We start from the raw sequence: 22,235 nt of genomic DNA, 5'->3' as shown, positions 1-22,235 counted from the left end.
GTTCTCCAAGGCGGCCTTCACGACACACGACAGTGCAGAGTCGCTGAGCAGAGACTGATAGCCAAGTTCCGCACACATGAGGACGGTCTCAACTGGGATCTTGGGTTCATGTCACACTATCTGTAACCCCCATGACTTGCCTGGGTTTGCAAAATCTCACTAACTGTCCTGGCTGGAGACAATACACATCTCTTTAACCTGTGCTTAACCCTCTCTCCACTCACGTTGGCTGTACCTTTAAGACTTGATCACCTGTAAAGACTCACATTCCAACCATTATTTTGTAAATTGAGTTTGTGTCTTTATATGCCCTGTTTGTGGACTGAAATCCCACTCACCTGAAGAAGGAGCAGCGCTTCGAAAGCTAGTGGCTTGTGCTACCAAATAAACCTGTTGGACTTTAACCTGGTGTTGTGAGATTTCTGACTGTGGATCATTAACCCATGACTTCCTAACCTGAGAGAGTGCTCCCACTGTGATAAGGCAGATATTTATCCTACAGATTACTCATTGTAATCTCCACAAAAACAAAGGGATTGGTTAGATTGCATTCTCATCTTATAAAGCAATGCTGCAAGTCAGTTTAACTCAGCTGGCAGCATTGTCAGCCCTGAATCAGAAGGAAGGATGTTCAACACCCATGCCAAGCATTTGAACACATAATCAAGATTTGACACTCAGTGGGGTACTGAAACAGTACTGTATTATCAGGGATATTGAGGATATTTTAGCAGCAATGTGTTGGGGTCAGGTGGGTAGCAAAAATCAAATGAAATTGAAATCTAACTGGATCCAGTGAACAGATTTCCTGGTTTAACTGACATGTTTGTATGTGCAAGTAATTTGTTTCCCATAGTTCGTATGTTCATTGGCATAGGCAGGTTACCAATTTACTTGAGGTGGCTTTAAGTTCATTTTAATTACATTTTTTTGAATTAGCAGCCCCAAAACAGGGCTTGAGAAATTCATCAATGAACGGTAATATTCAGGTGCAGTTCGAGGTTTTTAAACTTCATACTGTCAAATTTCAGAAAGGATTTAATTCTTTGTCAGTTGCGTTTAGCAGAGAGTCATTGTGAATACATGGGTTTATGAAATGTTTGGAGACTTTTAAATGGATCTCAGCATGACGGGATGTTTCTGACATCACATCAGATGAGGAAGACAGCCATCATCTACAGCAGTGATAACATGCCTTGTAGGAACAACAGACAAGAGGTGCAGGACAGCAGGGGGGAGACCACAGCGGGTGAGATCATAGGAGGCACTGCCCATGTGAGAGGGTGTACAAAGGCTCAGCTTCCTTGACCTTCCTGAAAAACAGTGCTTCCAAAGACTGAAGAGAGTAAAAGAAACTGCTAACATCTGCAGCATCCTTCAAGGAGAGCTGCTCTCTGTTGCACCTGGTGACCATGCATTCCTGTCACCATCACAGTCACCATAACCTTTGATTTCTTTGCTTTTTGCTCCGTTAAGAGCACCACCAGCTGCAGATCCAGGGTTTCTCAGTCAGCGGTCCATAAATGTATGAGACAGATGATGAATGGATTTTTTGCCAGGGTGTTGATTTATGCCAACTTATGACTAAGAGACACAATAGTCAGAATAAGTGAAGGATATTATATTATTAATGTAAAGACACTGAAGTGGTTCATGCAGGTCTGTGCCAAGCTCCTCTCAAGCTGGCATGATGCTTTTGTACTGTGGCAATCCAACAATTCAAATATTTTCATTCCAGTAAGTAGATTTAAGAGCTGGCTTGAAGCAGTCAAGGAATATTCTTTTCAAACTTAGCTTGTGACACCTAAGAGCAACCCTAGCAATCAGACACAGAAGCATTTCAAGCAGAACTGTGCCAACTGGTTGTGTTGTAGAACAAGCCACTGGCACATTGAAAAAGCAAAAGTACTGGATTTTTCTTTGCACCTGTCAATTTTTGCTGGCAAGCGTCTCCAAAAGGATAGTGATCTGCTGCATCCTAAACAACATTGCACAACAAAAGTCATTACAGATGAAGGAGCACAAAGGCTTTCATCACACATATTTGGAATGAAAACATTGAAGCAGACCAACTAGGTATTTTGCTTTGCAGGGATGACATTGTCGCCAGAAGCTTGAAATAAATATTCTGATTAGAACAAAAAAGAAAGTCACCACCAGTCCCAGCTGCTGCCCCCAATCGACACCCATTGTTCACACATTTCACGAATCAATCCTTCAACTGCACATCCTCCCATTCCAGCCATGTACTGCCATTCATAATGAATTAAGAGAAAGGGTGAGTCGGCACTCATAATGCAAAAATGGTGAAGTTGCAAAAGTCGTGGCATGATTAAAAAAGGAAACTTAACGAAATTTTGTCAAGCATTTATATGCATATCCTCAGTCAATTACAATTTCTTTGCCCTTCTTACCAGTTCTGCATGGTGCAACCTCAGCTGATTTAGCAGAGGTTACTCAGATTCTTGCTTTAACTGCTGAGGAGTTTTTGGCCTACATTCACTGGGCTTTTCTCTGAGCTCCCCAAGCTATTATTGATTCCATAAGTGGTCTACCAAAGACTGCTTTCCCTGCACCCATGCAGAGGCAGACTCAGTCATAGGGCAAAAAGACTGGAATATTTGGCTATGTTGAAGTTGTTTAACAAGAGAAATACCAATGAAAACATATTTGAAACCAAGCCACAGAAGAAGATAACAGGACTTGCAACCAAAAGCTTAGTCAAAGAGGCAGATTTTAAAAAGTTTAAAGTTTATTTATTAGTGTCACAAGTAGGCTTATATGAACACTGCAATGAAGTTACTGTGAAAATCCCCTAGTCGCCACTCTCCGGCGCCTGTTCGGGAACACTGAGGGAGGATTTAGCATGGCCAATGCACGTAACGTGCATGTCTTTCAGACTGTGGGATGAAACCGGAGCACCCGGAGCAAACCCCGCATACATGGAGAGAACGTGCAGTCTCCGTACAGACAGTGACCTAAGCCGGGAATCGAACACCGGTCCCTGGTGATGCAGCAGCTTAAGGGAGAAGAGAGGTAAAGAGGCAGTGATGTTTATGGAAGTAATTTTAAGTAGCGTCTTAAAGGGGGAAGGAATGATGGAGATATTTAGGGAGGAAATACCAGAGCCTGGGGAGGGGGTTATTTGCTGAAGACATGACTGCTAAGTGGGACAAAGGAAATCTGGGTTTCACAAAGAGAGAAACTTGGAGGAACACAGAGTTCTTTCAGGCTAGTAGAGTGGGCAAAGGTTACAGGAAGACCATAGATTTTAACATATGGATGAGAAATTTAAATTTGAATGGTTTTGGGAGCAATAGCTTAGCGAGCACAGGGAAGTGGCTTTTGACTTCCCATGGAGTTGTTTGCAATTCAATGAGAACTGGCGGTAGCTCTCACTCTGGCATCTTTCCTTCTCAGGAGCTGATCGACTGCACTCAGAGTGTATGTCACTTCTGGATGGAACATCGTTTGTTGTGACAGTAGAGGCCGATTCGTGACTGATGTTCCTTCTGCAGCTGGCACACATGAATAGTGATATAGAATAGATGAATATCGGCTGATATTCTTCCCATCTGCTGGGCTCTTTTTTCCGCCATCTGGTTGTTTCTTTTGTCCTCTGCTGTTTCCATGCCCTTAGTCACTGCTTATCTCCAGGCACTCCAGTCAGCAGCAAGGACTTCCTATGACTCTGATCCTGTTATCTTGTGAACCTGTTTGTAGACACTCGCGTATTGTAGACATGGGCAACCTGTTGGTCTTGTGCTGATAGTAAGCCCGGCATGGAGCATGTGTTTAAGGATGCGGCTATCATCCACCCGGTTTACATGACTCAGCCAATAGAGTCATTGCTGACTTGAGGGCAAATATGCTTGTGATCCTCGCATGTTCATGTGCTACTATATTTGTCACTGTCCTGCCTGGAGATCCCCAGTATTCGTTTGAGACAGCAGAGTTGAAAAACATTCAGTCTCTTTTCTTTTCTTGCATAAGTTGTAAGTGCATCACTACTGTAAAAAAGGGTGCTGAAAACACAAGCGAGGTACACGTAGAGCTTTGTATTTTCAGTTAGTTGCTGTTGGTCCATACTCGACATCTCCACTTTGACATGACAGCTGCAGCCTTGGCACTCATGGTGCTGATTTCGGCATCAAGGCTATGTACACAGTTATCTAACAGTTATGGAAATTTTCTTAAAATCTTAATTAATTAACAACTCAATGAATTGATGGTAACTATTTCATTTAACTCAAAAAACTTAACCAAAGTTCTGAATTTCAAATTAGGTGCCAGACTTGGGTTAGAGTTGCTTGCAGTTCAATGCCCATGAATATTGAATTACACTATATTTTGACTGTTGAGATTGGGATAATGCTTTGTTCAATGAAAGAATTTTTCTATTTAATCACTGTAGTACTGTTAATGCAATAACGTTGATTCATTTCACATAGGTTGCACCTGGATCAATCTACTTGATGAAGGTGGTTGAAGACTTCATCCATGTTGTGGGTCATGGACTAAAGGTGTTTCAGAGTGCCCTCATTGTGACAGATAATCTTGGTAAGTTCGTAAGTTGCAAGTGATTTGTTTTTGAACTAGATTGGAATGTCAATGCAACTTTCAGGCTACTGTGATTTTCTTGGAGAAAATAGATACTCTTGAATACATGTCTTTGGCTGAGATTGTGGCACTCTCCCACACTTTGATCTGTTTATCAACTGATACTTGTCTTGGACTGAAATTGGATCGCTCCCTGATTCTGATCAGTTCACCCGCCAATAGCTTTGGTCTGAAAGAGTACCACTCTCGCACACATTAGCCAGTTCACCCACTGATGCCTATTTTTAGCTGAGATTGTACCACTCTTACATACATTAAGTTTACCCTTTGGTGATCTTGGGTCTGAAGCTAGTGAATGAAACTTAAATGAAGACAATTACAAAGGTATAAAGACAGCTGACGATGGTGGACTGGAATGCTAGATTAAAAGGTGAAAGGGTGGCGAAGCCATGACAGACATTTAAGGAGAAATATTAAAAAGTCTCAACAAAGATATATTCCATTGAGGAAGAAAGATGGCAAGAAGGATGCACCATTTGCGGCAATCGAAGGAAGTTAAGGATGGTATCAAATTGAAAGGAAGGTATACAATATTGTGAAAGTTGGCGATATTGGGAAAACCTTCCAAACCAGCAGAAGATGATTAACAAATAATAAAGAGGAAGACATTAGCATAAGAGGGAATAAAGAAATATAAAAACAGACAGTAAGAGAACATAAGAGTAGGCCACTCAGTTCCTCAAGTCTGCTCCACCATTCAATAAGATTATCACTGATCTGATTATGGCCGTAACTCCACTTTCCTACTTTTCCCCATTGCACTTGACTGCCTTGTCAATCAAAAATCAGTCCAACTGAGCCATGAATATATTCAATGACAGTAAGAAGTCTCACAACACCAGGTTAAAGTCCAACAGGTTTATTTGGTAGCAAATACCATAAGCTTTCGGAGCAATGCTCCTTCGTATCTGACGAAAGCTTATGGTATTTGCTACCAAATAAACCTGTTGGACTTTAACCTGGTGTTGTGAGACTTCTTACTGTGCTTACCCCAGTCCAACGCCGGCATCTCCACATTATATTCAATGACCCAGCCTCCATGGTTCGCTGGGCAAGAGAATTTCAAAGATTAATAATCCTCAGATGAAATTCCTCCTTGAAGTCTTAAACAGGAGACCCGTTATTTATAAATCCTCCCCCCATTATTTAATTTAATGCCCCCTCATTAGCTTAAAGCCTTAGTTATATGGTTTGCCAGTCCTCTGGTCCCTGTGTGGTTCGTCCCAGCAATACAGCTTTCTCTTTCCCCAGTACAGTGCCAGTGGTCCTTGAATCAAATGCATTACCTCCTTACCAATCACTAAGTGACACACTCAATTTTCTGATATTATTTTGCATCTGCCAGTTTGTTTACAGCTCATAATCCAGAAATGATTACCTTTGTGGTTCTGCTTTCTAATCTATCACTGAGCTGCTCATCCTCCATGAGCTGAATCTCTTAGTGACTCTGCCTATGTCATTGGTACATATGTGGACAACACAACAACCCTTCCCCTCCCACCCTCAAATTCCTCTGCAGCCCAGCTCTAACTCTAACAGCCAGCAGACAACAAAGCCATCAGGACTCAAGCTTCCACATGAGTTGCAGAGAACCGCATCCATCTCCCAACTATATTATCCCCTACTACAACTACATCTCCCCCACATAGAGGTTTACGGCTTGGAAACGGGTCCTTCGGCCCAACTTGTCCATGCCACGCAGTTTTTACCATTAAGCTGGTCCCAATTTCCCGCATTTGTCCCATATCCCTCTATACCAAGGATAAAAGCAAATTACTGCAGATGCTGGAATCTGAAACCAAAAGAGAAAATGCTGGAAAATCTCAGCAGGTTTGGCAGCATCTGTTAGGAGAGAAAAGAGCTGACATTTCGAGTCCAGATGACCCTTTATCAGGCTGACAAGTCAGGGCCTCAATATCCTGAGTCATCCAGGGTTCCCTACTTCTACCAGCCTTGCCTTTCATTCTAAAAGGAATGTGCTTACCCTGAACCCTGGTTAACACACTTTTGAAAGCCTCCTACTTACCAGATGTCCTTGCCTGCCAACAGACTCCCCAAATCAACTTTTGAAAGTCCCTGTCTAATACCATCAAAATTGGCCTTGCCCCAATTTAGAATTTTTACCTTTTGGGCCAGACCTATCATTCTCCATAGCTATCATAAAACTAATGGAATAATGCTCATCGGTCCCAAAGCGACTCCTCACTTATTATTGTCACCTGCCCTTCCTTATTTCCCAAGTGGATGTCAAGTTTTGCCTCCTCGCTAGTCGGGCCATCCACATACTAAATGAGAAATTCCTCCTGAATGGACACAACAAATTTCTCCCCATCCAAGCCCGTAATACTGTGGTTGTCCCAGTCAATGTTGGGAAAGTTAAAGTCCCCTACTATTACCATCCTATTTTTCTTGGAACGATCTGTAACTCCTGATATATTTGCTCCTCAATTTCCTGCTGATTATTGGGGGCCCAATAGTACAATCCTATCAAAGTGATCTCCCCCTTCTTATTTCTCAGTTTTAGCCATATAGAGGGCGAACCCTCAGAAATATCCCCTCTCAGTAATGCTGTGATGTTCTCCCTAATTAAAATGCAACTCTCCCTCCTCTCTTACCTTCTGTTCTATCTTTCCGATAGCATCTGTATCCTGGAATATTGAGCTGCCAGTCCTGTCCCTCTCTTAGCCATGTTTCAGTAATAGCCATAATATCCCAGTCCCATATACTCATCCATGCCCTGCGTTCATCTGCCTTGCCCGGCAGGCCTCTTGCATTAAAATAAATGTAGTTTAATCTAGACTTTCCTTGCTCTCTACCTTGCTCTTGCCTGACCTGCCTAGGATTATTTTACTATTTAATGTGCTCTCTTTAACTTCCGTGCTATCCTCAACCTTCTCTTCTGTCTCCCTACTGCTTTGGGTTCCCCCCCCCCCCCGACAAGCTAGTTTAACCCCTCCTGAGTGGCTCTAGCAAATCTCCTCGCCAGGATATTAGCCCCCCTCCAGTTCAGGTGTAACCCGTCCCTCTTGAACAGGTCACCCCTGCCCCAGAAGTGATCCTAACGACCCACAAACCTAAATCCCCTGCTCTTTGCACCAGCTCTCAAGCCACGCATTCATCTGCCTAAATCTTCCTATTCCTACTCTTGCCAACACGTGGCACCGGCAGTAGTTCAGAAATTACCAGTCTTGAGGTCCTACACTTTAGCCTTCTGCCTAACACTCTATATTCACACTTCAGGACCGCATCCCTTTTCCCACCTATGTCGTTGGTACCAATGTATACAACGACCTCTGGCTGCTCACCCCCTTAAGAATGTCAACACTTGAATGGAACCTGCAAATACAGTTCCTTGGCCAGTTTGCCCCTCTTTCCTGCAGTCTCTGCTCTCATCCACATAAGTGGAAAAAACCTGTCATACTTTCTTGTTCTCTACTTTCTCAAAAGACTAAGGAAATTTGGCATGTCAGCTACGACTCTCACCAACGTATACAGATACAGCATAGAAAACATTCTTTCTGGTTGTATCACAGCTTGGTATGGCACCTGCTCTGCCTAAGACCGCAAGAAACTACAGAAGGTGAAAGTAGCCCAATCCATCACGCAAACCAGCCTCCCATCCATTGACTCTATCTCCACTTCCCACTGCCTCGGCAAAGCAGCCAGTATTATTAAGGACCCCATGCACCCTGGATATTCTCTTTTCCACCTTCTTCCATCGGGAAAAAGATACAAAAGTCTGAGGTCACGTACAACCGACTCAAGAACTTCTTCCTTGCTGCTGTCAGACTTTTGAATGGACCGACCTTGCATTAAGTTGATCTTTTTCTATACCCTAGCTATGGATGTAGCACTACATTCTGTACTCTCATTTCCTTCTCTATGAACGGTATGCTTTGGTTGTATAGCGCGCAAGAAACAATACTTTTCACTGTATGTTAATACATGTGACAATAAATCAAATCAAAATGTTCCTGACCACAGACCAAATCTTAGCCTTAGAGGGTGTGACACTGTCCTGGAACAAAGTGCCCTGGTAACTTTTCTGCTTCCTGATAAATCACAGAGTCTGACGCATAGGCTGCAGTTCATAAACTCTGAACTGAAGTTCCTCAGTCTGCAGACACTTACTGCTGATGTAATTGCTCAGTAAGTAGTCTCACAACACCTACAGGCCGTCCTCATGTGTGCGGAACTTGGCTATCAGTTTCCTACAGATGCTGAAAGACGCCCTTGTAAGAACAGGCTATGGCGCTCAACTCATCAATCGACAGTTCCGACACACCACAGTGAAAAACCGCACAGACCTCCTCAGAAGACAAACACGGGACACGGCGGACAGAGTACCCTTCGTTGTCCAGTACTTCCCCGGAGTGGAGAAGCTATGACATCTTCTCCGGAGCCTTCAACATGTCATCAATGAAGATGAACATCTCACCAAGGCCATTCCCACACCTTGGCTTCAAACAACTGCACAACCTCAAACAGACCATTGTACGCAGCAACCTACCCAACCTTCAGGAGAACAATGACCATGACACCACACAACCCTGCCACAGCAACCTCTGCCAGACGTGCCCAATCATCGACATGGATGCCATCATCTCACGTGAGAATACCATCCACCAGGTACACAGTACATACTCTTGTGACTTGGCCACCGTTGTCTACCTGATACGCTGCAGGAAAGGATGTCCCAAGGAATGGTACATTGGCGGGACCCTGCAGACACTACTAACAACGGATGAATGGACACCGCTTGACAATCACCAAGCAGGAGTGTTCCCTTCCTGTCGGGGAATACTTCAGCAGTCAAGGGCATTTAGCTCTGGAGTTCGGGTAAGCATTCTCCAAGATGGCCATCATGACACACAACGCAGAATCACTGAGCAGAAACTGATAGCCAAGTTCCGCACACACAAGGACGGCCTCAACCGGGATCTTGGGTTCATGTCACACTATCTGTAACCCCCACGGCTTGCCTGGGCTCGCAAAATCTCATGAACTGTCCTGGCTGGAGACAATTCACACTTCTTTAACCTGTGCTTAACCCTCTCTCCACTCACATTGTCTGCACCTGTAAAGACTTGATTACCTGTTAAGACTCGCATTCCAACCATTATTTTGTAATTGAGTTTGTGTCTATGTATGCCCTGTTTGTAAAACAAATCCTACATTCACCTGATGAAGGGGCAGTGCTCCGAAAGCTCGTGCTACCAAATAAACCTGTTGGACTTTAACCTGGTGTTGTGAGACTACTTACTGTGCCTACCCCAGTCCAACACTGGCAACTCCACATAATGCAATTGCTGTGGACCACACAGGTGTCCACCAGGACTCATATGTTGCAGCTGCAACACATCATCTGCCCTGCCATCTTCATTGTCTTTTTCTTTAAAGTTAGGTTTAGAAATATAATTCAATGATTATTTGTAGCTATATGAAATGGTGTAACTAATTGAGCTATAAATTCAATGCTGTACTTGTATCTCCTCCAGAATCAGGCTAAACTACTACCCCCCCCCCCACCCCCGATTAGAGAGAAACCTTAAAACTCATCCACCACTCACCAATCTGCTCACCTAATTATCCTTACAGACTTCAACTCTCATATCCCACTGTTGCTCTCTGGCTTCCTCTCATGGACGACTCCTTTTTGTAAAAGGTCATCATAATAGCACTTCACCCCGAACTGCACTGAATTCCCTCATTTATCAAATTCTCAAGCTTACACTGTCTCGAGCTGGACTCAGTCATGAATTGCTCTCTCCATGCTTGATTACTTGTGCACTTGTCAAAGCTACCTGTCCTCTGCCTGAATGAAGGTCTGACCCACAATACTGTAATCTCCACCACAGATAAGACAAGGAGGCATGTCTTGAATCCATCCCAACCGGAACTGGAGACAACACTGTTGGCACCAATCTGGTCCACATCAGCCATCCAGCCAACTGAAACAGCCGGCTCTTAAGGACTCTGCGTTGTTGTGGCAACATGCATGTTGTAGCCTGAAACTATGGATAGTGATGGTAGAGATTTATTTTACTTGTATTTACCAGCTGAAATTCTATAGAGCTGAATCAGCCACTGCTGGCTAGTGAAAACAGTTTGAGTTACCTAATTAAATAACTGTAGGTGCTTCTCCAGCAGTGTGCTTGTTTATCCCTGACTAAAGCGGAAACTTTAACAGTAAATTGTGTGCTTAGGCACAGCTTGTTTAGCTGAATAAAAGGGAAGAAAATAGCTGAAATTAACTTAGGCCCCGTGGAGGATGAGACTGGGGAACTAATATTGGGAAATAAGGAAATGGTAAAGATTTTTGACATGCTCAGTAAAACAAAATCATATTCATAACTTTTAACATGGACTATGCTCTTGTGGAAGCTTCTGGAACTGCCATTATTTATTTAAAAATGGAAAATGATGAACTAAAGTGGCTGCCAAAGCACTCAGGTGACCTTGTAACTTCAACCCAGACCCATCAAATTTCCAGAAAGCTTGAATTAAATCAGATTGGATAGGGGTCTTCCCCCTTGAATGGACATGCCTAGACAGCATTATTTTGTGGAATTCAGGATTGTCGTTGTTTGAGCGTTACTCTAAAACACAGAACCAATGGACTCCTAGACTCTATAGGGGCGATTCACCCATCCCGCAGAGCTAAAAGATTAGCACAGTGGGCTGGAGAATCGCATGTCAGCCCATTTGCGAGATTCCTGCGAGCATTCGCACCGCACTTGTGTCTCCCAGGCCTGGATTTCCGGCGCCATCTGCGCGGCACTGGAAATCAGCTGGGAGGTCGGGCTAGCATTTAAATAGTATTTAACATACTATTTTAATGCTATTAGTGGACCCAGGACTGAATTTTCCGGGCCCGCTAGCTTCTCGCACCCCCCAGGAGTATTTCACTCCAGCGGGGCTCAGACTAGCTCCTCACTTTCTGGGAACTAGTGGCCTGACCCCCCTGGAGCACTGCCCCAGGGGTTCGGGCTTGGCAGTGCTACCTTGTGCTCTCAGCACAGCCCAAGGGGCAAAGTGCCCATGCCCAAGGGACACCTTGGCACTGCCCATGGCATGGACCACTCTGCATTGGGATCCGGCCAGGGCAGGAGGGAGCCCAGTGACTGGGGAGGGGTGAGGGTGGTCTGGAGATTGGGCAGTCCGGGATTGCGGCGGGGGGGGGGGGGGGGGTAGGGGAGGAGGCTGGCCCGCGAATGGACGGGGAGAGCTGCGATCGCCCGTGGGAGGCCAGCACTGCAGGGGCCCTGGGCTGGCCAGCAATTGAGTTGGCCAGCAACCTGCAGGCTGACAGTTTGGAGCCACTGCGCATGCGCAGAGGCCCGCTGATTTCAGCCTTTCCAGTCTGAATTGGCCCCGGCTGGGAGATTCGAGTGTGAACTTCCACTGAAAAAATTGCGTGTTTTACTCCAGTTTTCCAGCGGATCTGACACTTAGAATCCTGTAAAAAGGGAAAGCTATCAAGACCAGTTAGCCACAAGTTCAGTGTGAAACACTATCATCTACCTTCTGTTGTATAGAAATAGCCGTTGACCAAATGAGGAACTGTTCTGTAAAACTGAAAGACCATCTGCCTTTTAGTTTATGTCACTGGTCATTGACCACATGACTGAAACAGATTCTCTAATACTGAAATCCTTTCATCTCAAAATTCAGTAGAGACCTGGGGACAGTCTGCAGAATAACATCCACAAGGCAACAGCTGCAGCAAATAGCTGTGCACCCTGTTCCTTTTCAGAAGTGAAAAACTGAAACGTATTTTAAAAAGCTTCCCAGCCTGATTTCAATGCTGAGTTCACCTGAAAGTAATTGGACCTGATTCAACAACCAAAAGTGTCCGACTTCTTCATCTGCTAAACAATTTTCTCACCAAATAAATCCTGCAATATTCCTGACATCCAACAACAACTATCCTAACTTATTGGAATTCCAATTCAAGAATAGAGAAAAAAAGCTTCCTTCTTTGCTGCACTTGGAAATACACATGATTGCTAACATAATTATAGTATTTCACTATGTTCTTTAATTGTATCTTTCTTGGCTGTATTATGTGACTAACATAGTGTTTAGGTCTTTCGGGGTAAGTGGGTAAATAAATAATCCTCTTTGTTTAAACCCACAAAAGTCTGCTGTTGATACTTTAAAATTGACCATACACACTAACAGGGATTTAGAAAAACACACACTTCTACCTTTTCAAAAATAAACTACAGCAATTGTGTACAGAAAGGAAGGAAATTGGGATTTGCAGTCCATCTTTCATCCCCTGTCCATAACAATTTGAACAAATATTTCCTATTTGTCTTCACAGGGGAAGACACAAAAAACATTCAATGAATAGTGTAAAATAAACAGATACAAGGCAGAAAGGAACTTAAAACAACCAAAATCACATGGAAAAAAGTACTGGGAAACTAGTGGTGTGAAGGGTTCACAAGTCCCATGACCTGATCATCTGCATCTGAAGATTTTAAAAGAAGTTACTGCAGAAATAGTTGTTTGTTCACCCATTGATTTCTGTTCATGAAAGCAATTGTGCCACTCTCTCACTCTGATCTGTTGATCTACAGACCTGTGTACAGGGGGAGATTATAGCACTCTACCGATCTGTTCACTAACTGGCCTATTGATAAGGTAGCATTCTCCCACACACTTATTAGTTCATCCACTGCTTTAAAGAAAACCAACATCCTGCCCCACTCCATCCGCCCACCCTCCCACACCACCATTCACTCTTCTATTCTTATTTCCAATTATAAGGTTTGATTTATTCAGTTTTCTCCTTTTCCTCTGGTGATAGTGCCCTTCGCTGGGATTCGTCATGTAATATAATTAATGGTGGCAGGCAGTTTAACTATGGAAAATATCATAGCAAATGCAACATAAGAAATGGAAGCAGGAGTAAGCCATTTGAGCACTGAAATCTACTCCACTACTCAATAAGACCATGGCTGATCTGCCTGTGGCCTCAACTCCATTTTCCTGCCGAATCACAATCCCCCCATTTCCAACAGAATCCGTGGCTCTGAAGAAGAGTCATATGGACTCAAAACGTTAACTCTGTTTCTCTCTTTACAGATGCTGCCAGACCTTTTGAGTCTTTCCTGTATTTTCTGTTCTAATTTCAGATATCCTGCATCTACAGTATTTTGTTTTTTATATTATATATAATCTTTGACTCCCTTGTGGATCAAAAATCTGCTGACTGAGCCTTGAATATATTGAATAGCGTCCACTGCTCTCTGAAGTAATGAATTCCAAAGATTAACAGAGAAGAAAAAATTATTCCTCACCTCAATCTTAAGAGACTTCTTATTTTGAAACTGTGCCCCCTAGTTCTAAATTCCACCTGGGGAAACATCCCATCAAGTGTCCTCAGAATTTCAAATGTTTCAATAAGATCACTTCGCATACTTTTAAACTCCAATGAGTATAGGGTCAACCACTCAGCTTTTCATCATAAGACAACCCCTTCATCCCAGGAAGCAACTGAGTGAATCTTTTCTGAGCTGCCTCCCATGCAAGTACATTGTTCTGTTAAAAAAGAGACCAAAATTGTGTGCAGTACTGTAGGTGTGATCTAGCCACTGCCATGTACAGTCGTAACAAGACATTACTATTTTTATACTCGATCCTTCTTGCAATAAAGACAAACATTCAATTTGCCTTCAAAATTACCTGCTGGAGCTGTATGCTAACTTTTATGATTCATGTACAAGAACACCCAGATCCCTCTGTACCACAGCTCGCTACGGTCCCTCTCCATCTGAATAATGTTCTGCTTTTCTATCACCCTCTTTCCCACATTATACTGCACCACCAGATGTTTGCTCACTCACTTAACCTATTTCCCATTGCAGATGTTGTAGTATTTTCCTACAGATTGTTTTCTTACCTATGTTTCTATCATAAGCAAATTTGGCTACCAAAAGTCCCTTTGGCAACCCCTCACTACAGTTCGCCAACCTGAAAATGACCCATTTATCCCAACTCTCCATTTCCTATTAGCCACTCCTCTTTACATGCTAATATCAGCCCAGTCAACTTGTGCTCTGACCTTTCAGCACCATATCAAATGCTTTTTGGAAATCCAGATACACTATGGGGGCAATTCTCCCAAAGAAGATTTAAAGTGCCGAATTCGCATTAAAACTGGAGTAACTCCCACTGATTTTTTTAGTGGGATTTTCAGAATGAATGTCTGAGACTGAGCACTGTAGAGTGCCTCAACGGGATTCACTCTGAAAATCAGGGGATGGGGCCTATTCCTGCTGGAGAGGCTGCCAGCGTAGTGCTGAACGGACCATTGCATATGCGCCAATCTGTCAGAGTGGAGATCGATGAAGTGGCCCCACACTACCGGCCTTTCGATCGCTGGTAAGCTCGATTGGAGGCCAGCCCCGTGACCCCACATCGCTGCCACTCACCCCCACCAACTCCCCGATCGTTGGCCTCCTGAACCTCTCTGGGCTAGCCTTGATGTCCCTATTCTCTCCACACCCCCCGCCCCCCCGCTGCAGACCCAAACCATGAGCTGCCCCCACCCCCTCCTCACCCTCTTCCCTCCCTCTCCCACCAATCCTCTGGCAGAGTGGCAATGGGACCCCCTCCCCCACCAATTTCCCCAATAGACCCCGCTCCCTCTTCCCCCCCCTCCCCTTAATCCCCCAACCTCCTTGGTGGGGGCGGAGGGGGGGGCCTGTTCCTAGTTCATGGGGAGTAGTAGTAAATTCAACTGGAGTGAACCATTTCTGTGATTGGGGGCGGGGGGGGATGCTAGTGGGCCCAGAGATTTCAGTCCCAAGCCCACTAATGGGATGCAGCTGGGAAGTTCAATATTTATATCAATTTCTGGCAGGGAGCTGATGACTCCAAAAGATTTTGGCGCGGATATGCATGGAGGCTGTGGCGCCCAGTGGGGAGCCCGCTAAATGGCCTCCACTGATGTCTCCCGATCCACTGTGCTGCTAGAGCAGCGCAGCACGCTGGGAGAGTCACCCCATACGTCTATTCTACTTATCCATCCTGCTTGTTACCTCTTCAAAGAACTCTATTTAGTCAAACACGATTTCCCTTTCACAAAACCATGTTAAGTCAATGTTATAATCTTAACATTCTCTAAATGCCCTTCTGCTTATCGTTAGTAATGGAATCTAGCAGAATGATAGATGTTAGGCTAACTGGCTAATGGTTTTCTGCTTTCCGTCTCCTTCCATTCTTGAACAGAGGTGTTACATTTGTGGTTTTCCAAATTGCTGAAACCTTTCCAAAATATAGTAAATTTTGGAAAATTGCAACCAATACATTCACTATTTCTTTCAAGATCCAAGAGTGCAAACCATCAGGTCCATGGGACTTGTACCTAGTACCTTTTATCTAGTGAAATTGATTATTTTAAGATCCTCCATTCCTTTCTCACTTTGTTTTCTACTATTCTTGGGATGGGTTTTTTGTCTTCTGCTGAGAAAACGTATACGAAATACTTGTTCAAAGACTCTGCCATTTCCTTGTTTCCCATTTTAAATTCCCCACTAAGGGACCAACATTTATTTTAACTACCCTTTTCCTTTTTTTAGTTCTGGAACAGCTTACTGTCTGTTCTTATATATTTCTTGCTATTTTGTTCTCAGGTTAATTTCTCCCCCTCATATTTTTTGTCAGTCTTTGCTAGTTTCTAAAATTTTCTAAATCATCTTGCCCACCATTAATCTTTGCAGCAATATACACCTTTCTTCTTGTTTGATATCATCCTATCTTTCTTTGATCACAGATGGGGCAGCCTTCTCAAGACTCTTGGCTGGATTTTTCTGGCTGTTCTTGGCAGCAAGATCTTCTGGTTCTGCCAACAGCGAAGTCCCACCACAGGTTTCCTGGCAGGAGGGTGCATAAAACAGGAAACCCCAATGTCAGCAGTGGGAACTTCTGATCCAGCTGCCGCCACTGGCAGGCCACCTCCACCGCTGTGAAACATGCCGTGGACCAGTGTGGAAAACCCACCCTTTCTTTCTCTGTGAATTGCAATACTGTTTTAACTTAAGTAACAAGTGGTAGTGGGAAGACTTGGCAATTTTCTCTTCCACATCTTAGAAATTCTCTGTCTGATGGCTGCATGGATGAAATTAACAAATGTGGCTCAAATCAAGATTCAAAGATAGGCTTTACTATTCTGTAAAGTATTACATTCTGAGCCATCAATAGAAGTCACACAGACATTCGTTCATTGATAAGTTTATGGGATGTGAACATTACTGGCTAGGCCAGCACTTATTGCCCATCCCTAATTGCCCTTGTGAAGTTGGTGGTGAGCTTCCTCCTTTAACCGCTGCACTCCATGTGGTTTAGGGTGCATTCACAGTTCTGTTGGGAGGGAGTTCCAGATTTTGACCCAGCGTAGTGAAGGAACAGTGATGTATTTCCACGTCAGAATGGTGAGTGGCTTGGAGGGGTACTTCCAGATGCATGTATCTGTTAGCCTTCTAGATGGTAGCAGTCGAGCGTTTGGAAGTTGCTGTTGAAGGAACCTTGGTGCATTTTGTAAATATTATGCACTGCTACCACTGTTTGTCGGTGGTGGAGGGAATGAATGTTTGTGGATGGGGTCCTATCAGGCAGGCTGCATTGACCTGGATAGTATCAAACTTCTTGAATGTTGTTGGAGCTGCACTCGCCCAGGCAAGTGGAGAATATTCCATCACACTCTTGACTTGTGCTTTGTAGATGGTGGACAGGTTTTGGGGAATCAGGAGGTGAGTTAATCATCACAGGATTCCTAACCTCTGACATGATCTGAAAGCCATGGTGTGGAGATGCCGGCGTTGGACTGGGGTAAACACAGTAAGAGTTTTAACAACACCAGGTTAAAGTCCAATAGGTTTATTTGGTAGCAAATGGCATTAGCTTTCGGAGCCTTGCTCCTTCGTCAGATGGAGTGGATATCTGCTCCCAAACAAGGTAGTCATGATGTGGAGATGCCAGCGTTGGACAGGGGTAAACACAGTAAGAAGTTTAACAACACCAGGTTAAAGTCCAACAGGTTTATTTGGTAGCAAAAGCCACACAAGCTTTCGGAGCTCCAAGCTCCTTGACTCACCTGAAGAAGGGGCTTGGAGCTCCGAAAGCTTGTGTGGCTTTTGCTACCAAATAAACCTGTTGGACTTTAACATGGTGTTGTTAAACTTCTTACTGTGTTTACCCAAACAAGGTACACAGAGACACAAAATCAATTTACAGAATACTGATTAGAATGCGAATCTTCACAGCTAATCAAGTCTTAAAGATACAGACAATGTGAGTGGAGGGAGCATTAGGCACAGGTTAAAGAAATGTGTATTGTCTCCAGACAGGACAGCCAGTGAGATTCTGTAAGTCCAGGAGGCAAGCTGTGGGGGTTACCGATAGTGTGACATGAACTCAAGATCCCGGTTTAGGCCGTCCTCGTGTGCGGAACTTGGCTATCAGTTTCTGCTCAGCGACTCAGCGCAGGGCTCCAAAAGCTAATGGCATTTGCTACCAAATAAACCTGTTGGACTTTAACCTGGTGTTGTTAAAACTCTTACTATGCCCTGAAAGCCACAGTTTTCAAATGACTGGTGCAGTTCAGTTTCCGGTCTATGGTAATCTTTAGGATGCTGATAGTGAGGGATTCAGCAATGATAATGTCATTCAATGTCTAGAGAATGTTAGATCCTCTGGTATTGAAGATGGCCATTGCCTGGTACTTGTGTGGCACCAAGCATGAGTATTTGGACATGGACTGTTTGAGGTGTTGCAAATGGTGCTGAACATTGTGCAATCATTAGCTAACAGCTGCACTCGTGACTTTATGATGGAAGGAAGATCATTGGTGAAGCAGCTGAAGATGGTTGGGCCACGAATACTACTCTGAGGAACTCTAGTGTTGTCCTGGAGCAAAGATGTTGTCCTCCAACCACAATCATCTTTTGTGTCAGGTGTGACTCCAACCAGGAGAGAGTTTTCAACCTGATTCCATTGACTCCAGATTTGCTAGGGCTTGTTGATGCCACACTCAGTATAATGCTGTTTTAATGTTCAGGGCAGTCACTCTCATCTCACCTCTGCAATTGACGTGGGGATGTGTTGGACTGGGGTGAACAAGATGAAAAGTCACATGACACCAGGTCGTGTTCAACTGCTTTGTCCATATTTGAAGCAAAGCTGTAAGGAGATCAAGAGCTGAATGACCCAAATGGGACCCTAACTGAGTGCCAGCAAGCAGGTTATTGCGAAGGAAGTGCCACATAATGGCACTTCTGATGGCCCCTTCCATTACTTTACCGATGTTTGAGAGTAGACTGATGGGGCAGTAATTGGCTGGGTTGGAATTGTCCTGCTTTTTGTGTACTGCACTACCTGGGAAATTTTCCACATTTCCAGGTAGGTGCCAGTGTTGGAGCTATACTGGACTGCACATAGTGGCACAGTGGTTAGCACTGCTGCATCACAGCACCAGGACCTGGGTTTGATTCCCGGATTGGGTGACTGTGTGTGGAGTTTGCACATTCTCCCTGTGTCTGCGTGGGTTTCCTCCGGGTGCGCCGGTTTCCTTCCACAGTCCAAAAATGTGTGGGTTAGGTTGATTGGCTACGCTAAATTGCTCTTTAGTGTTAGGGGGATGTCATGGAGATTAGTAGGGTAAATATGTGGTGTTATGGGGATAGGGCCTGGGTGGGCTCAATGGGCCGAATGGCCTCCTTCTGCACTGTAGGGATTCTATGATTCCTTGATACACGTTCAGCAGCACAGGTCTTAAGCACTATTGCAGAATTTTGTCAGGTCCCGTAGTCTTATCAGTGTCCATTCCTATTGCGTGGAATGAATTGAAGTGTGGCATATGGGATGCTGGGGACCTCAGGAAGACACTGAAATGGATCAATCATTCACTCCACACTGTTGGCTGACTTATTTTACAAATGCTTCAACGGTATCTTTTGCACTGAAATGCTCCCACCACCACCACCCCTGCAATCATTGAGGCTGTGGTAATTTGTGGAGCCTCCATCAGTGAATTGTTCAATTATCCACCACCATTCATGGTTGGATGCGGCAGGATTGAAGATCTTAAATCTGATCCTTTGGTTGTGGAATGATATAGCTCTATCTATTGCTTGCTGCTCAAGCTGTTTGGCACACGCAGGTACTCCTGTGTTGTAGTTTATAGTCATACTCGGTATTATTTATAAATGCTGTAACTTAAGAGTTTTATAGCACAGAAAGAGGCCCTTCGGCCCATCAAATACCTATCTACTCAAGTCTGCAACTTTGCCTGCTATGACATTTCAAATGCTCATCTAAATGCCGAGTGTTTCTGAGGGTTCCAACTTCTACCACCTTTCAGGCAGTGAGTTCCAGATTGCCACCGTCCTCCGTCCTTCCTCAAATCCTCTCTAAATCCCCTGCTCCTTACTTTAAATCAATGCCTCCTTGTTATTGACCCCACGACCAGGAGAAAAAATTCTTCCAGTCGATCCTATGTCCCTCATAATTTGAGACCTCAATCAGGTCCCCCCACCAGCCTTCTCTGCTCTAAGGAAAACAACCCCAGCCTAACCAGCCTCTTTTCACAGATGAAACACTCTCGCCCATCCTGGTGAATCTCGTCTGCACGTTTTATAATGCAATTAAATCCTTCCCAGAGTATGGCGAGCAAAATACACAACTCTAGCTGTGGCCCAACGAGCATTTTATACAGCTCCATCATAACCTCCCTGCTGTTATATTCTATGCCTCAGCTAATAAAGGCAAGTATCCCATATGCCTTCTTACCACCTTATCTATTTGCCTTGCTGCTTTCAGGGATCTTTGGACTTGCATCCAAAGGTCCCTCTGATCCTCCATGCATCCTGCTATTCATTGTGTATTCCCTTGCCATGTTAGTCCTATGTATCACCTCACATTTTAAGGTTAAATTCCATTTGCCACCAGGCTGAGACCTCATTTTTAAGTATGCTTTGTGCTGTTCCTAGCTTGTTCTCCTGCACTCTTCATTGAGCCAGGATTGTTCCCCTGGCTTGGTGGTAATGGCAGAGTGGAGGGGTCATGCCAGGCCAAGAGGTTACTGATTGTGTTTGAGTGTAATTCTGCTACAGCTGATATGCCACAGTGCCTCATGGTTGCCCAATCTGAGTTGTGTGATGTGCACCAAATCCCATTTAGCATGGTGGCAGTGCCATGCAACACAATGGAAGTTATCCTCAATGTGAAGACAGAACCTCATCTCCACAAATACTTTGCGGTGGTCTCTCCTACTGAAACTATCACTGACAATGCATCTGTGGCAGGTTGATGAGGATGTCAATGTTTTCTCACCAACTGCTGCAGACCAAGTCTTGCAGCTGTGTCCTTTCAGACTCAGCCAGCTCAGTCTGTGGTGGTGCTACCGAGCCACCCTTGGTGATGGACACTGAAGTCCTCCACCCAGAGTACATTCTGCTCCCTTGCCACCTTCAGTACCTCTACAAAGTGATCTTCAATCTGGAGGGGTACTGATTCATCAGCTGACAGGAGGTGGTGGTACTTGGTAATCAGCTGGAGGTTTCCTTGCTTATGTTGGATCTGATGCCATCAGACATCATGGGGTCCGAAGTCAATGTTGAGGATTCCCAGGGCAACTCCATCCAAATGTGTACCACTGTGCCATCCAGGAATGGTAATGGTTGTGTCTGGGTTGTTATCTGCAAGTTATGATTCCTTGAGTATTACTATACAAGGTTGAGCTTCACTAGGCCACAGAACAGCTCTCCTATGCACAAGCCCCCAGATGTTAGCAAGGAGGAATGTTCAGGATTGACAGGGCTGAGTTTGCTATTATCTTTGCTGGTGCCTAGGTCGATGTGTTAGCGTTCTCTTGGGTAACAGTAATCTAAAAGCGACTCTTAACATAAACAGCGCTGGACACCATGCATCCAATGCAAAGTCTTTAATTATTTGTGCACAAGGAGAACACTCAACGGCCAACACTGGGTGACCGGAGCACTTCTGAGCTATCAGAGAAACAGCTCAGCAGTTCTAGTCAATTACAGCAAATCAGGAACAAGAGATTTTTCACATCTTTCATTGAGATATATATTTGTCAATTAAATCCCAGCCTTTCGCCCTTTCTCATTCGATAAAAAATTGACTTCTGCTAATCCTTCATTTGCATAGCATATCCTCATACCTTGCCTTTGGTATTTGTTATGGAGAAAAATCTGGTCTTGTTCATCCTCTGGTGAAGGTCGAAAAAGAAAAATGTTATGGGGGCCTGTGAAGAAATGGCAGAGACTGACTCCTTTTCAAGATCAGTAAGCTGATAAACATTTTCTACTACTGGACAGAGAGGCATGAATTTTTAATTTGAACACTAACTTCTGCACAATTTAACTTCCAAACTATGAAACTTCAATCTGAACTTTTTAACTTCCACACTTCCCTCCTTTTTGTCCTCTAAGGACAACCTTTTGGGCCCTCCACGAGCTCTATGCACATTAGTTTTCAGAATTCTTCCTCAGCTGATTCGTAGGCCAGGCGGAGATGGGGAACTGGGCTGTGGATAGGATCATGAGGGAGGCAAATACAACGGATGTAGCAAGAGACACGTT

General features: G+C 44.2%; 1 protein-coding gene across 1 annotated transcript in view; it reads left to right on the top strand.

Moving 5' to 3' along the window:
* The window catches only part of LOC144509533 (adhesion G protein-coupled receptor B2-like), a 962,811-nt gene that overhangs the window by 498,750 nt on the left and 441,826 nt on the right, over positions 1-22,235 (top strand). Inside the window, exon 12 of the mRNA XM_078238437.1 lies at positions 4,452-4,560. Coding sequence (XP_078094563.1) covers positions 4,452-4,560 — 109 coding nt within the window. The remainder of the gene's footprint in view (positions 1-4,451; positions 4,561-22,235) is intronic.

Source organism: Mustelus asterias, chromosome 21, assembly GCF_964213995.1.
Source record: "Mustelus asterias chromosome 21, sMusAst1.hap1.1, whole genome shotgun sequence".
Taxonomy (NCBI): domain Eukaryota; kingdom Metazoa; phylum Chordata; class Chondrichthyes; order Carcharhiniformes; family Triakidae; genus Mustelus; species Mustelus asterias.
This window is presented reverse-complemented; position numbering and strand designations above follow the sequence as displayed.